The following is a 12,950-nucleotide window of genomic DNA, read 5'->3' as shown; positions in this document are numbered from 1 at the left end:
TATGAATATTAAATTCCAACCCGTGCAGAGCACGGGTCACCAGCTAGTTTACCATGATGCATCAAACATTACCTATTCACCATATGGAAGCTATTGGAGGCAATTAAGAAAAATATGTACACGTCGACTCAACCTATACCACTATAAGAAAAATTGTCATTGAAAACCAATTTTTTAGTAGCTGACGTGAGCAAATCAGTTGATAAACACATTAAAGGTAAATCAGTCACTAAATTAGCAATTTTTTAACTATGAATACATTAATATCCAAAGTACAGGACATTTGCCTTTAGACATAATCACATTAAAGGTAAATCAGCATCAATGAGTCATTATGGTTCACTCAGTTACTCCCATCCTCATCTTGACTTTCATCTATTGTAGATGGCTTGTTCATACTTTCCATCAATTCTCGAATCAATGCATTGTTATGCTCGGCAAGCCTCTCAATGTTTGCAACTCTACTTTGAAGCCTATCTCTTTCATTTCTAATTTCTTTCATTTTTTTTCTTAATTCATCAAAATCTTGTCTTTTTACCCACTCCATTGATGAAGATGAGCCATGATAGCAAGGCCTTCCTACCATTCCAAGCCCCTTCTTTCTAACTATAGCATGCCAGACATCTGACTCACTTGGTGGAGGATTTCCTTGCGCAAATGCACTTTTGGTCAATTGTTCCAATGTTCGTGCAAATTCCTCCTGCCATCACCAATATAATAAGCCTAATGAGTGCTTCATACCAAACCAAAATAGAATAAAACAACACCATAAACAATTACATGATTATAAAGGTGATAGCTCATTACATTGACATGTTGTGATCTCCTATCCACCTATAGCTGAGTATATGGGTCAGTTCGGTCCATTTTGGTCTTCAATTAAATGAACTACACCAAGCTGACCCACATTAAATGGACCACATTTTTACCTAGACTGCATCCAGCCCACTTATCTCACAGGCTAATGGACTGATTTGCTGGCCCAATAATAAAAAAAAATTGAAAATTGAAAACACTAGTCAACTTTTTGAAAAATGATAAAAAAATTTGAAATATCTCTAATTTTTTACATCAATAAACTATAAATATTGAAATACTAAGAAAGAAATCAACGTATACTAATCAAATACCAAGTAATAATTATTCAAATACACTAATAAAACTATAAAATAATAAATATTATTCAAAAAAGTAATCTGTTTATAACAGGTTAAATGGATCAGGCAAAATAAGCTAATGTTTAAATGGACTGACAGTTTTGGAGTTCCTGAACCGTTTGGTCTGTGGGTTCAACGAACCATCCATGGGCCTACACCCCTATACCCACCTGTATATCCACCCATGTGTTGTCTGAAAGTTGATGCTTGAGACGAAACAAGTCCAATGGAGTAGGAAGGGTGCCAGTCTCTTTACTCTAAAACAGAACAAAGAATACAAGTTAAGAACTTGTAGGTTTTAAAGAAAAACATAATTACACTAAATCATGCAAGGTAAACAATACAATAAATTGTATTAAATGACAACTTAACCATATTAGCTTGGGTGCTCTTCTTTTTTAATTCTTCAGATTTCCAATGCTCACATAATCTCTCCCAAACATCGTCTTTGACCCAATTTGGTTTATTCATTGTGGTTCGAGCCTCATTTAGAATATTTTTCATCATTGCTGCACCTTGTATTTCAAAATTCTTTTTTGCCCAATTGTAATCCGGTGGACAAATAGAAAACTTTCTCTGTATATAGAAGAAAACAAATTAGCTAAAAGTAGCCTAAATATATATATCCAAATTAAACATCATAATCAACGTATGAAACTTAACCAAAAACTCTCCGAGCCACAAGTCTCTTGTGATAATTGGTATCTTCTTCCATGATGACCAGGGATCAGTATAATGACTCTTGAGGATATCCCCAATCTCATTAGCAACAGGGCGTGAAGGTAAGAATCTGCAAACATTATGTGTAAACGGTCACAAGTTTAAAAAACAGAAGTCAAATAAGAAACAAAATAGATCAAAATACCCTTGTCCACTAAGGTATATAATTGGCTTGCCATCGTTGTTTTGTGTCTCTAATGCAACAAATGATCTAAGGGTATGTCCTGCATCTAAATTTGTTGGTTGTGAAGTACATGGTGAGTGCACTCCCTGTATAGAAGGTGGATCTCTCACATCAGATGTCCTAGCAAATGGATCGGTGGGACGAGATATAGCATGTGATGAAGCGCATGGTGGAATTTGTGAAGTCATCGGCACTGGACGTGTAGTACATTGTTTCATTGGATGACCCTTAGAATCATTTCCTTTATTCCGATATTTCTCTGCCAGTGCCATCTGCAATTAACAAAATGTGGACTATGTAGAGAACATAATTACAAAGATGAGAATTCATTATAAATTGAAAGTTTGCCATCTGAAAAACAATAACAGTCAGAAGAAAGAAAAAAAAAATAAAAGAAAAGGGACAAACATAGTAAATGAATTACTGATGATTAGAACAAGATGAATTTACGCACACAAGACAGGTGCCGTAAGAAATAGGATCTTACCACAATATTGGCATAAAAACAGGGACTGCACCATTTAAACTTAAACCATGAAAAATTTACCCAATGTACCTCTATTTCTTAACTTCCTAATGGTAAAGATCTTGCATTGTGCATGAACCAAATGAATGTTATCCAATGTGCTTAAACCAAGAAGCAGGGACTGCACCATTTGGACTTAGACCACGAAAAACTTACCCAATGTACCTCTATTTCTTAACTTCCTAATGGTAAAGATCTTGCATTGTGCTTGAATGAATGAATGTTATCCAATGTGCTTAAATCAAGAAGCAGGGACTGAACCATGAAAAACTTACCTAATGTACCTCTATTTCTTAACTTCCTAATGGTAAAGATCTTGCATTGTGCTTGAATGAATGAATGTTATCCGGGAAAAAGAAAAAAAAAATCTTTGTCATGAATAATAACCCAAAGGACCTAAAAGGATCACATAGCACATGGAATGATGGAAATTAATCCATACACCTTTCAACAACCAAATTCATGCTGTAAGTTACTATCTCATGTAATCTTGCAAAGCTATCTAGTTCCGATGATTTATTGCCTCCTATCAGATTTCGTGTAAAAGAAACATTTTAATAGCCTTATAAAAAGACAAGATTGAGAATCAGATCATAAAATGGGTACATTTCAATAGTTCTGCATAAATATAGTTGTAACAGCTACAGCACCATAAAACTCATCATAACTGGGAAGGGTGAAGCCCCAAATCAATAAGATCCATTGAATGAAGGATAAAAGGCATTACCTGCTGCCTAACAAACTTTCTGCCAATAGCACTGCTCATCTTTGGGAGAATATCAATGGTATGTCCTGCATCAGGATTTGTAGGTTGTGAAGTATGTGGTGAGTGTATCCCTTGTATTGAAGGGGGAGGTATCACGTCAGATGTCCTAGCAAATGGATCAGTGGGACGAGATATTGCATGTGATGAAGCACAAGGTGGAATTTCAGAAGTCGTCTGTCCTAGATGTCTAGTATGTTGTTTCATTGGATGACTATTAGAAGCTTTTCCTTTATTGTGATCTTTCTCTGCCAGTACCATCTGCAATTAACACAAAATTAACAACACAGACTATAAATTGCTTGTTTGCCAACTATATCCAACCATCTCAGCTTCCATCACCTAAAACCAACTTAATCACTAACTGTCTTAAACACCTATAACAGAAAGAAGAAGAAAAATTGTTACAACAGAAAACAAACTGAAAAGCTGATATCTAGTTAGTTTGCTAATTAAGAGTTCATGGGGCTTTTTAAATCCATCACCCCTACTTACAAATCCAAAATCTCTATAATAGAATACAGAATAATACAGATAGATACACATGCAAGGCATTACACAAAACTGAAATTCAAACTACACAGTAAAAAATAACAGTAATGAAAGTGATTAAAAAATATATATACAAATTCAAGGTCATGATAACTGTGAATAGGGAAGCCCAAATGAATGAAGAATAATAAAAGGCATTCATTACCTGACGCTTAGTTAATTTTCTGCTAGCAATACTCTTCCTTCGAGCCATATCAAGTGCCAACTACTTCTTCTGCTTCTGAGAAATTACCTTCAAAATTTGGGAATCCACAACCTCACCACCGTTCTGCAAACCCTAACTGAAAAGAGAGTGAGGGAGAATGTCAGACGCCAATTTCTTCGCTCTAAGGATTTACGGTAGGGATTTTAATGATTTGGGAACGGATGTGACTTGCTGTCTAGTATCAATTAAATAAGTTTATTTTATTTCTAATAAATATTTAATTTTGTATTTATTTTTTAATAAATTTTTATTTTACAACTAGTTATTAATAAAATAATAATTTTATTTTTAATTTTTAATATTTATTTTTAGTTCATAATAAATTAATAAATTTTATATTTGTTTATGATAAATATTTTTTTTATTTTTAATACAGACTAAAATAAAATTTATTAATTTATTAGGAATCAAACATAAAAAATTAAATATATATTAAATATCAAAATATATTTAAATTTTTACTTATGAGAGGAGTCTATATTTCAATGTGGTTTAACGATCGAAATTTAGCGACTGCTAGAATTTCAGTCACTGAACTTGGTAATTGACCAATTGGTAAGAATTGATGGTAAGAGACAAAATAAAATGAAATGGAGTAAGGTAATACTATTCTCATGTTGCAACAGAGGTGAAGAAAATCTTGAAATAGAGTGGATGAAAATGAGAAAATAAAAAAGTAAGGATAAAAATAAGTCATCTTTTTCCTTTGACATTTAGTGAAATATGATAAAATAATAAAATTTATGACATTTTTGTAAATTGAGAAGCAAAATGTGTTTGGGGAAAATTTGTGAGATTGTATAATTACATGAAAGAAAAGTACAATTAAGCCGGTATAAAAACATATGTTAATTTCTATGCAAACATCAATGATTAGTTTTTTTTCTAATCTACTGTAACTAGTATAAAAAATATTATTTGCAATATAGGATTAATGTAAACAAGTGTTATACTAAAGCTTGCTTGATAATTAAATTGAAAATAAAACTAAAATTTTCAACAAAAAAGTTAGTAAAATAGAAGGTATATCTTATAAAATTAGTAAACTAAATAAAAGTATTTGTTCAATTCAAAACAAATGTATAGAAAGATTTACAATCCTTTCACATAAACTATAATTTTTCAATGAAGTAAACTACATGTAAACATATCTTATTTTTTTATTTATACTAAAATTTGTTCATTAAGTGAAAAAAAATCAAAATACCCATGCCTTGCAGGAGTTGACATCTTATTAAGAAAAATATGCACTTGTCTATTCAACCTTATTACTATAAGAAAAATTGTCCTTAGAAGTACGCAAATTAATAAATAAACAAATTAATGACTAAATTAGTTATCGATAATAATCAAAATCTAAACCACTAATCACTACTCGCTAATGTGTAGCAACCAATTTTAGAGACCAATTTCAAATAAATTTCAAAGATTGATTTAAAGGCTTATTTATTGACTGATTTAGCAACCAACTTTAAAAATTATATGCCACTAAATCGGTTTGTAATCTAGGAAGGGAAAAATCAACTTAAAATATATCACATTTCTATTTTCCGAATCTAATAGACATAAATTCAAAATAACATTTCAAAATACATATGAACCTTTTTTTAAAAGGAAGTATATAAACCTACTAGACATATATAACAAAATTTATAAACACACTAAAGTAAAGCATTTGACAATGTATTAAAGTATATAATAGACATGTAACAAAAATATATAAACGCATTAAAGTAAAACATGTTTTAAGTACAAAACATTTGCAATACGAGAAACGATTACATTAAAAGTAAATCACGAGTCACTATTAGGGGTGGAAATGAGCTAAGTCAAGCTAAGCTTTACTAGATTTGAACTGAATATGTAAAGCTTGAACTTGACACAAGGCTTGGCTCGACTTACATAAAAGCCTGACTTGGCTCACAAGCCTATTTAAAAGCTTGCTTAAAGACGTCTTTGATTAATTAATTATTTTAAAACCTAGTGAAATACTAACTAAAAAAAGAAACCTATAAAATTTTGTATAAGTAATGTACAAATCCAAAAATAATTGATAAACAAAATCATATTGAATTCAAGTCGTTAAAATACAAAGTATATCAGAAGAAAATAAAAAGAGCATAATATTAAAAAATGTATGGATTAGGTCCTCAACCCCAAAGCTTACAAATCTATTTTAAGTTCAAGCCCATAAACAAAATAAAATAAAATCTGGATAAGATAAGATAAGATTGGATGAAATAAAATCTGGATAAAATAAAATCTAGATGGAATAAAATTTGAATAAAATAAGATTTGATAAAATATTATTATTATTATTATTATTGTTAGTTAAACAGGCCAGCTTGTCAAGCTTAACAAACTTTTTTTATAGTTTGGACTTGACCTTTTTATTTTAAAAGGCTTTTAAAAAAGTTTGAACTTGACCTTTATAGTAAACAAGCCGAACCGAATTGCTCGGCTCATTTTCACCCCTAGTCACTATGGTTCACTTGGTGACTCCTCGTCTTCATATTCACGGTCAGACTCTTCGCCTTCATCTTGACTATCATTTACTGTAAATTTCATGCTTTCAATCAATTCTCGTATTAATGCATTGTTATGCTCAACAAGCCTCTCAGTGTTTGCAACTCTGGCTTGAAGCTTATCTCTTTCATTTTTAACTTCTTCCATCTCTTTTGCTAATTCATCAAACTCTTGTTTTTTTACCCACTCCATTGATGAAGAAGATGAGCAACGATAGCAAGGACTTGTTGCCATTACTGTAGATTCCATTCCAAACCCATAAACTTTTCCTTTCTTTGATCTAGCTACATCACACCACACATCTAACTCACTTGGTGGAGGTTTACCTTGTGCCGATGCTCTTTTGGTCAATTGTTTCAATGTGCGTGTAAATACCTCCTGTCATCACCAATATAAGCCTAATAACTGTTTCATAACAAACCAAAATAGAATTAAAACAACACCACAAACAATTACACGATTATAAACGTGAAAGTTCATTACGTTTACATGTTGTGATCTCCTATCCACCCATGTGTTGTCCTTACGTTGGTGCATGCGACGGAACAACTCCAATGGAGTAGGAATGGTTCCAGTCTCTTTCATCTAAAATAGAACAAAGAATACAAGATATTGTTAGATTTCAAGTTAAACCAAGAGATTATTACAGTAAATCATATGAGATAAACAATACAATAAATTATATTAATTCACAACTTAACCATATTAGCTCTATGCTGTGAAGCACTAATAGAGCCACCAGTGTGAGATGCTCCACAATTAGATGCTCGATTTGTTTTTGCTTGGGTGCTCTTCTTTTTGAATCCTTCAGATCTCCAATGATTGCACAATCTCTCCCAGACACCATCTGTAATCCAATGAGGTTTATCCATTGTGGTTCGAGCCTTATTTAGATTATTTTTCAGCAATACTGAACCTCGCATTTCAAAATTCTTTTTTGCCCAATTGTAATCCGGTGGAGAAACAGAGAACTTTTCCTATAGATACAAGCAACAAGTTAGCCAAAAGTAGACTAAATATACATATCCAAATCAAATATAATAATATAAGAAACTTAACCAAAAACTCTTCAAACAACGAGTTTCTAGTGCTAATTGGTATCTTCTTCCATGATGGCCAAGGATCAGTAAAATTCTTCTTGAGGATATCCCCAATCCCATTAGCAGCAGAGCGAGAAGGTAAGAATCTGCAAATATTACATGTAAATGTCACAAGTTTGAAAAGCCATAGTCAAATAAGTAAAAAAATAGAGCAACATACCCTTGCCCATCAAGATATAAAATTGGCTTGGCCTCATTTCTCTGTGTCTCTAATGAAGCAAAAGATCTATCAGCACGTCCTGCATCTGAATTTGTTGGTTGTGATGTACATGGTGAGCGTACCCCTTTCATTGAAGGTGGAGGTGATACATCAGATGTCCTAGCAGGTGAGTGTGCCCCTTCCATTGAATTTGTTGGTTGTGAAGCACATGGTGGATTTTGAGAAGTCGTCTGTGCATGATATGCAGTATGTTGTTTCGTTGGATGACTCTTAGAAGCTTTTCCTTTATTCGTATCTTTCTCTGCCACCTGCAATTAACAATGCAGACTATGTTGAGGACAAGATAAAAAAGGATCTTACCAAAATATTGGTGTAGAAGCTGGGACTGCATCTATTCAACTTATTAAACCATGAAAAATTTACCCAATGCCCTTAAAACTCGGCTACTATAAAAAATATCCAATAAGGGGAGAAAATATCCAAAACTAATCAAAACAAAGAAACATGATATGGAGCTTATATAGGATCAAAGGTTTGAGTTGTAAATGAGTGAAGCCCAATATCTAGAATCAAAATATGTATTAAATACAACACTTTAAATACATACACTACAATCATATAATGAATTCGCAAGAATAAGTCATAAAATCAGTTATAATAACAAATGAAGAAAATCCAATAGAAATTATACAGAGATGCATGCAATCCATCAACTTCATAAGGGAGCTTGTTCATTACATTTTGCAAGCATGGTAAAATCAATGAAGAAAAGTATTCAGTCCAACTATACAATCATCAAAAGTTAAACAATAAGCACTACATGGTATGAACAATACAATTATGTAGGAAACATTGAAAACACTGTTTTTGAGTGTTGGACTCCCAAAGAGCATCATATAATAACTGTGAAGACCATAGAATCAATGAGCAACTCAAATGAAAAAAAAGGCTTAAATATGTTTTTGATCCCTGATATATACCCGAATTTTGCGTTTGATCTCTCATAAATTTTTCCTTCGCATCTGCTTCCTGATATTTGAAAAGTTTTGTTTCCTTGCCTTCAGTTAAATGATGACATATCCATTAAATATTTGATAACACGAGCTCAAAAACTGCCAATATTTATTTCAAAATTAAATTTAAATTTTCTGACGGTTAAAAAAACCACCAAAATCAATTGAAGTAAAAAAATAAATAAATCAACATTCAGAACCCTCTTCTGAGTCATCCACCAGCCCTTCACCTATCTTCTTCTCCCTTCAACCTTCATATCACAAAACATATCTCAATTTATAAAAAAAAAAAAAGAAAAACAGATCTCAACCTTCGTCGAGGAACAGCCTCTTCATGGACTTGATCTGCCCATACCCCAGCAGGATTGCGCCACGCAGCGTGTTGTACAAAATCAACAGGAAGGACAGCATGGGATATGTGCCGAGATTCACGAGCGCGTAGCCTTGGATTCTGTTAAACCCGAGGTTCAGCACGACAAGGTTGCTGTTGCCACTGCTGCTGCTGCCTCCCCCACGTGCCGCGAGTGGCCTCGAGATCTGCACCCCTGTGAAGGTGTTGTTGGCCAAGTCCACTTGTTGCAGTGACGACAAAAGGAAGAACCACGGTTCCGGTAAGCACGTTCTCGCTGAGCTTCACCACTTCCAACTGATTCATCCCTTCAAAGCTCTGTTTTTGGAGAGGTCCAGATAGAGAATTGGCCTTCATCGTGAGTTCGAGCAAGTTGGGTGGGAGCTTCGGGATTGAATCGGTTAGTTTGTTGAAGCTGAGATTGAGTCTGCGGAGTGTGGTGAGGGAGTTCATTGAGTTTGGGAGATACCCAGAGAGGGAATTGTGTGCGAGGTCGAGAGATCGGAGTGATTTGAGGGTGGTTATGGAGGGAGGGATTGTGCCTGAGAAGGAATTGGATCAAAGGGTTAAGGTTTGGAGATTTGACAGTGAAGAGATTGAAGAGGGGATTGGGCCGAAGAAGTTGTTATCAATGAGATCTGTTTCTTTTTAAAAAAAAATTGAGATCTATTTTGGAAGATGAAGGTTGAAGGGAGAAAAAGGTAGGTGAAGGGCTAGTAGATAACTTGGAAGAGGGTTCTCAATGTTTTATTTATTTATTTTTTACTTTAATTGATTCTGACGGTTTTTAACTGCTAGAAAATTTAAATTTGATGTTAAACAAATATTGACAATTTTTGAGTCGCCACAAATAGCGTTATCAAATATTTAATAGATACGTCATCACTTAACTAACGATAGGAATCTAAAACAAAACTTTTCAAATATCAGGGAGCAGATGCGAAGGAAAAATTTATCAGGGATTAAACGCAAAATTCAGGTATATATCAAGGATCAAAAACATATTTAAGCCAAAAAGAAAATCACCATATTCATGCACAAGCACAATTGCATACAGAATTTAATAAAATTAGTCCATCCATACAACAAGATAAAGAAGCAAAATTCCCATTGAAGGTTGCCATAAAGCAAGTCTTTCAAAGCAATTCATATTGCCTTACATCCTGAGTTTCAAGCTAGTAATCTAGGCAAGATTTTATTCCATTTTATATAATTCAAGTTAAGCTATCTCCAAATGAAAACTGAGGGGGTTTGCAGATTAAGAGTTCATGGGGCTTCCAAATCCACCATTCCTATAGCATACAAAATAATATAGAAACCCATTCAAGGCTCTACTCAAAACTGAGATTCAAACTTGTCATTAAAAAAATAACAACAGGAACAACATTAATGATGGTGATTGAAACATATACAAATTTAAGTTCATCACAGCTGTGGAGGAGGATGCCCCAAATCAATGAGATTCATTGATGAAGAATAAAAGGCATTACCTTCTGCCTAACAAACTTTGTGCGAAGAGCAGTTCTCTTCTCTGAGGCCATGTCAAGGGTACATCCTGCATCTGGATTTTTTGGTTGTGAAGTACATGGTGATTGTACCCCTTGTATCGAAGGTGGAGGAATCACATCAGATGTCCTAGCAGGAGGATCAGTAGGATGAGATATTGCATGTGATGAAACACATGGAGGAATTTGAGAAGTCATCTCTGCTAGATGCCTAGCAAGTTGAATTGTTGGATGACTCTTAAAAGCTTTTCCTTTATTCTGATCTCTGACTGCCATCTGCAATTACACAAAATTAACCAAGCAGACTCTGTTGAGAACATCATTATAAAGGTGAGAATCCATTATAAATTGCCTAGTTCATCCATAAAACAAGATAAAGAAGCAAAATCCCCTTTGAAGTCTCTCATAAACCCAAGTCTTTCAAACCAATTCACATTGCTTTAAATCCTGGGTTTCAAGCAATTAATTAATCCAGCCAAGACTTATAATCATTTTATAATTCAACTTGAGCTATCTATCTCCAAAACGAAAACTGAGGGGGTAAGCTAATTTAAGAGTTGATGGGTCTTTCAAACCCACCATTGCTATACCATGAAAAATAACATAGAGACACATGCAAGGCGTTACACAAAATTGATATTCAAAATAGTCACTAAAAAATAAAATAAAAAATAACAGTAATGACAGTGATTAAAAAGAAACTAATTTAAGGTCATCATAACTGTGAAGGGAGAATCCTAATGAATGAGATGCATTGAATGAAAAACAAAAGGCATTACCTGGCGCTTCCTCTTTGGAGCCATATCAAGTGGCAACTACTTCTTCTTCCGTCTTTCTGCAACCCCAAATTAAAAATGAAATTAAAAAAAAAAAAGCATAAACACAAACACGTCATAGGCAAAAATTAAATAAAAACAAAACAACCCCATTAGAGTAAAGCATCATTTTTACAGGTTGGAGAGGTTGATAGGGTCACTGCCAGTGACCTTAGCCGTGATTGGAGCACGGCGACGCAAGACAACGATAATGGGACTGAGGGACTCTACCCATTGATTAGGGTTAAGAAAGAAAAACAGAGTCAGTGAGTCAATTTTTATATGATTTGGGAATTTGCGTTTGGGGAATTACTCGGCGACCGAAAACAGCAGTCGCTATACTTGGCACCAAACGAGCGGTCACTACAAACAAGCGTGGTTTTTTAACCGACTTTTTTTTTTTTTTTGTAATGAACCCTAATTTTATTTAATAACTTCATTATCAATTGATAATAAATTCAGCATAGTAAATTTTCTTTAAGTTATATCACTGTTTTAAACAAAATTGAATTCCCCAATTCAACGGGTCCGATCGAGAAATGGGTTTGGTAGACTAAAACAGATGAAAGATTGATTGAATTTAAAAAATGATATAAAATCAATCAAAATCGGTGTAAAAACTGGTTTGAACAAATATTTTTTAACTCTTCAAATTTTATTTTTATTTTCACTTTTTATTTTAATCTAAAATATTTTTAAGAAAAGTAAAACACATTCAAATATTTTACAAGAGTATAAATTATTTTGTTAATTATTATTAATTTTTATCCTATAAAACATATAATTTGATCATTTATATTAATTTTAATTTTTATAATTTTATATTACTTTATTACAAAAATATTATATAATATTAAAAATATAAATTCAATTATTACTAGCTTGACCACAAATAAACTAGTACTAAAGAAAAATATATGTTCTTATGTATCCATTAATTAATATTTTTTTTAAGTATGTAACAAATTTTAATAACAAAACTTTTGGAGGCCTTATGGGTATTTTTGGTTATAAATAGCAGTAGAATTTTTTTTATTTCTGCAACGTCATTTTTTTCGTAAAATTTCCGTAACTCAATGTACATTGCTTCCGTTAAGGGTGATTTGGAAGCGTATTTATTCTTCGGTTGTGTACGTGCATTGGTGAGGAACATACGATGAATTTCGGTCGATTTTTATTTCCGAAGAAGAAGAGGTACGCGAATTACATACAGATTGTTGATCCGTATGGGTCATACGAATCAGCCTATATGGATTGCTGATTCGTATGGGTCATACGGAAATTTTTTATTTTTAATTGTTAAATTAATTATTAGTAATTTTGTAAATTTTTTTTGACTAGTTTTACTAATATTACATTGCTTAAAAATGAATAT

The 12,950-nt window shown here is 32.9% G+C and overlaps 2 protein-coding genes across 9 annotated transcripts; both read right to left on the bottom strand.

Moving 5' to 3' along the window:
- Positions 1-211: 211 nt before the first annotated feature.
- On the bottom strand, positions 212-4,267 carry LOC100807799 (uncharacterized). Of its 4 annotated transcripts, none has more exons than XM_014779434.3 (7): positions 4,048-4,267; positions 3,315-3,727; positions 2,023-2,333; positions 1,821-1,947; positions 1,530-1,733; positions 1,328-1,414; positions 212-700 (listed from the first exon to the last, which is right to left on the bottom strand). In XM_014779434.3, the coding sequence occupies exons 2-7, from the start codon at positions 3,609-3,611 to the stop codon at positions 344-346; spliced, it is 1,383 nt and encodes a 460-aa protein (XP_014634920.1). In that variant the 5' UTR covers positions 3,612-3,727; positions 4,048-4,267; the 3' UTR covers positions 212-343. The 4 variants fall into 4 exon arrangements, 3 of the variants coding, with proteins under 3 accessions (XP_014634920.1, XP_003532166.1, XP_040860702.1); XM_003532118.5 differs by having other exon boundaries at positions 3,315-3,611; positions 4,048-4,266; XR_005886257.1 differs by lacking the exon at positions 212-700 and adding an exon at positions 825-977 and having other exon boundaries at positions 1,255-1,414; positions 3,315-3,611.
- A 1,547-nt stretch (positions 4,268-5,814) lies between these two features.
- LOC106794106 (uncharacterized) lies at positions 5,815-11,919 on the bottom strand. Of its 5 annotated transcripts, none has more exons than XM_006586066.4 (8): positions 11,712-11,919; positions 11,540-11,595; positions 10,746-11,036; positions 7,894-8,201; positions 7,693-7,819; positions 7,335-7,610; positions 7,123-7,218; positions 5,815-7,038 (listed from the first exon to the last, which is right to left on the bottom strand). In XM_006586066.4, exons 2-8 carry the CDS (start codon positions 11,561-11,563, stop codon positions 7,018-7,020), a joined length of 1,143 nt encoding a protein of 380 aa, XP_006586129.1. In that variant the 5' UTR covers positions 11,564-11,595; positions 11,712-11,919; the 3' UTR covers positions 5,815-7,017. The 5 variants fall into 5 exon arrangements, with proteins under 5 accessions (XP_006586129.1, XP_006586128.1, XP_006586126.1 ...); XM_006586065.4 differs by having other exon boundaries at positions 7,117-7,218; positions 11,712-11,918; XM_006586063.4 differs by having other exon boundaries at positions 5,815-7,011; positions 7,117-7,218; positions 11,685-11,914.
- Positions 11,920-12,950: the final 1,031 nt, after the last annotated feature.

The sequence above is a fragment of the Glycine max genome, chromosome 8 (assembly GCF_000004515.6).
Source record: "Glycine max cultivar Williams 82 chromosome 8, Glycine_max_v4.0, whole genome shotgun sequence".
Taxonomy (NCBI): Eukaryota; Viridiplantae; Streptophyta; class Magnoliopsida; order Fabales; family Fabaceae; genus Glycine; species Glycine max.
The sequence above is the reverse complement of the archived record's forward strand: the minus strand, read 5'-3'. Positions and strand labels throughout refer to the sequence as shown.

Excerpts from the sequence above, each read along its gene's own strand:
- LOC100807799 (XM_003532118.5), bottom strand. The coding sequence starts at position 4,095 with ATGGCTCGAAGGAAGAGTATTGCTAGCAGAAAATTAACTAAGCGTCAG. Across the intron at positions 1,734-1,820 it reads TGTGGCTCGGAGAGTTTTTG|AGAAAGTTTTCTATTTGTCC; the intron begins GTTAAGTTTCAT and ends TTCTATATACAG. Across the intron at positions 1,415-1,529 it reads AGAGCACCCAAGCTAATATG|AGTAAAGAGACTGGCACCCT; the intron begins GTTAAGTTGTCA and ends GTTCTGTTTTAG.
- LOC106794106 (XM_041004767.1), bottom strand. The coding sequence starts at position 11,563 with ATGGCTCCAAAGAGGAAGCGCCAG. Across the intron at positions 7,611-7,692 it reads CGTTGTTTGAAGAGTTTTTG|GAAAAGTTCTCTGTTTCTCC; the intron begins GTTAAGTTTCTT and ends TTGTATCTATAG. Across the intron at positions 7,012-7,116 it reads GGAGATCACAACATGTAAAC|GAGGTATTTACACGCACATT; the intron begins GTAATGAACTTT and ends TGGTGATGACAG.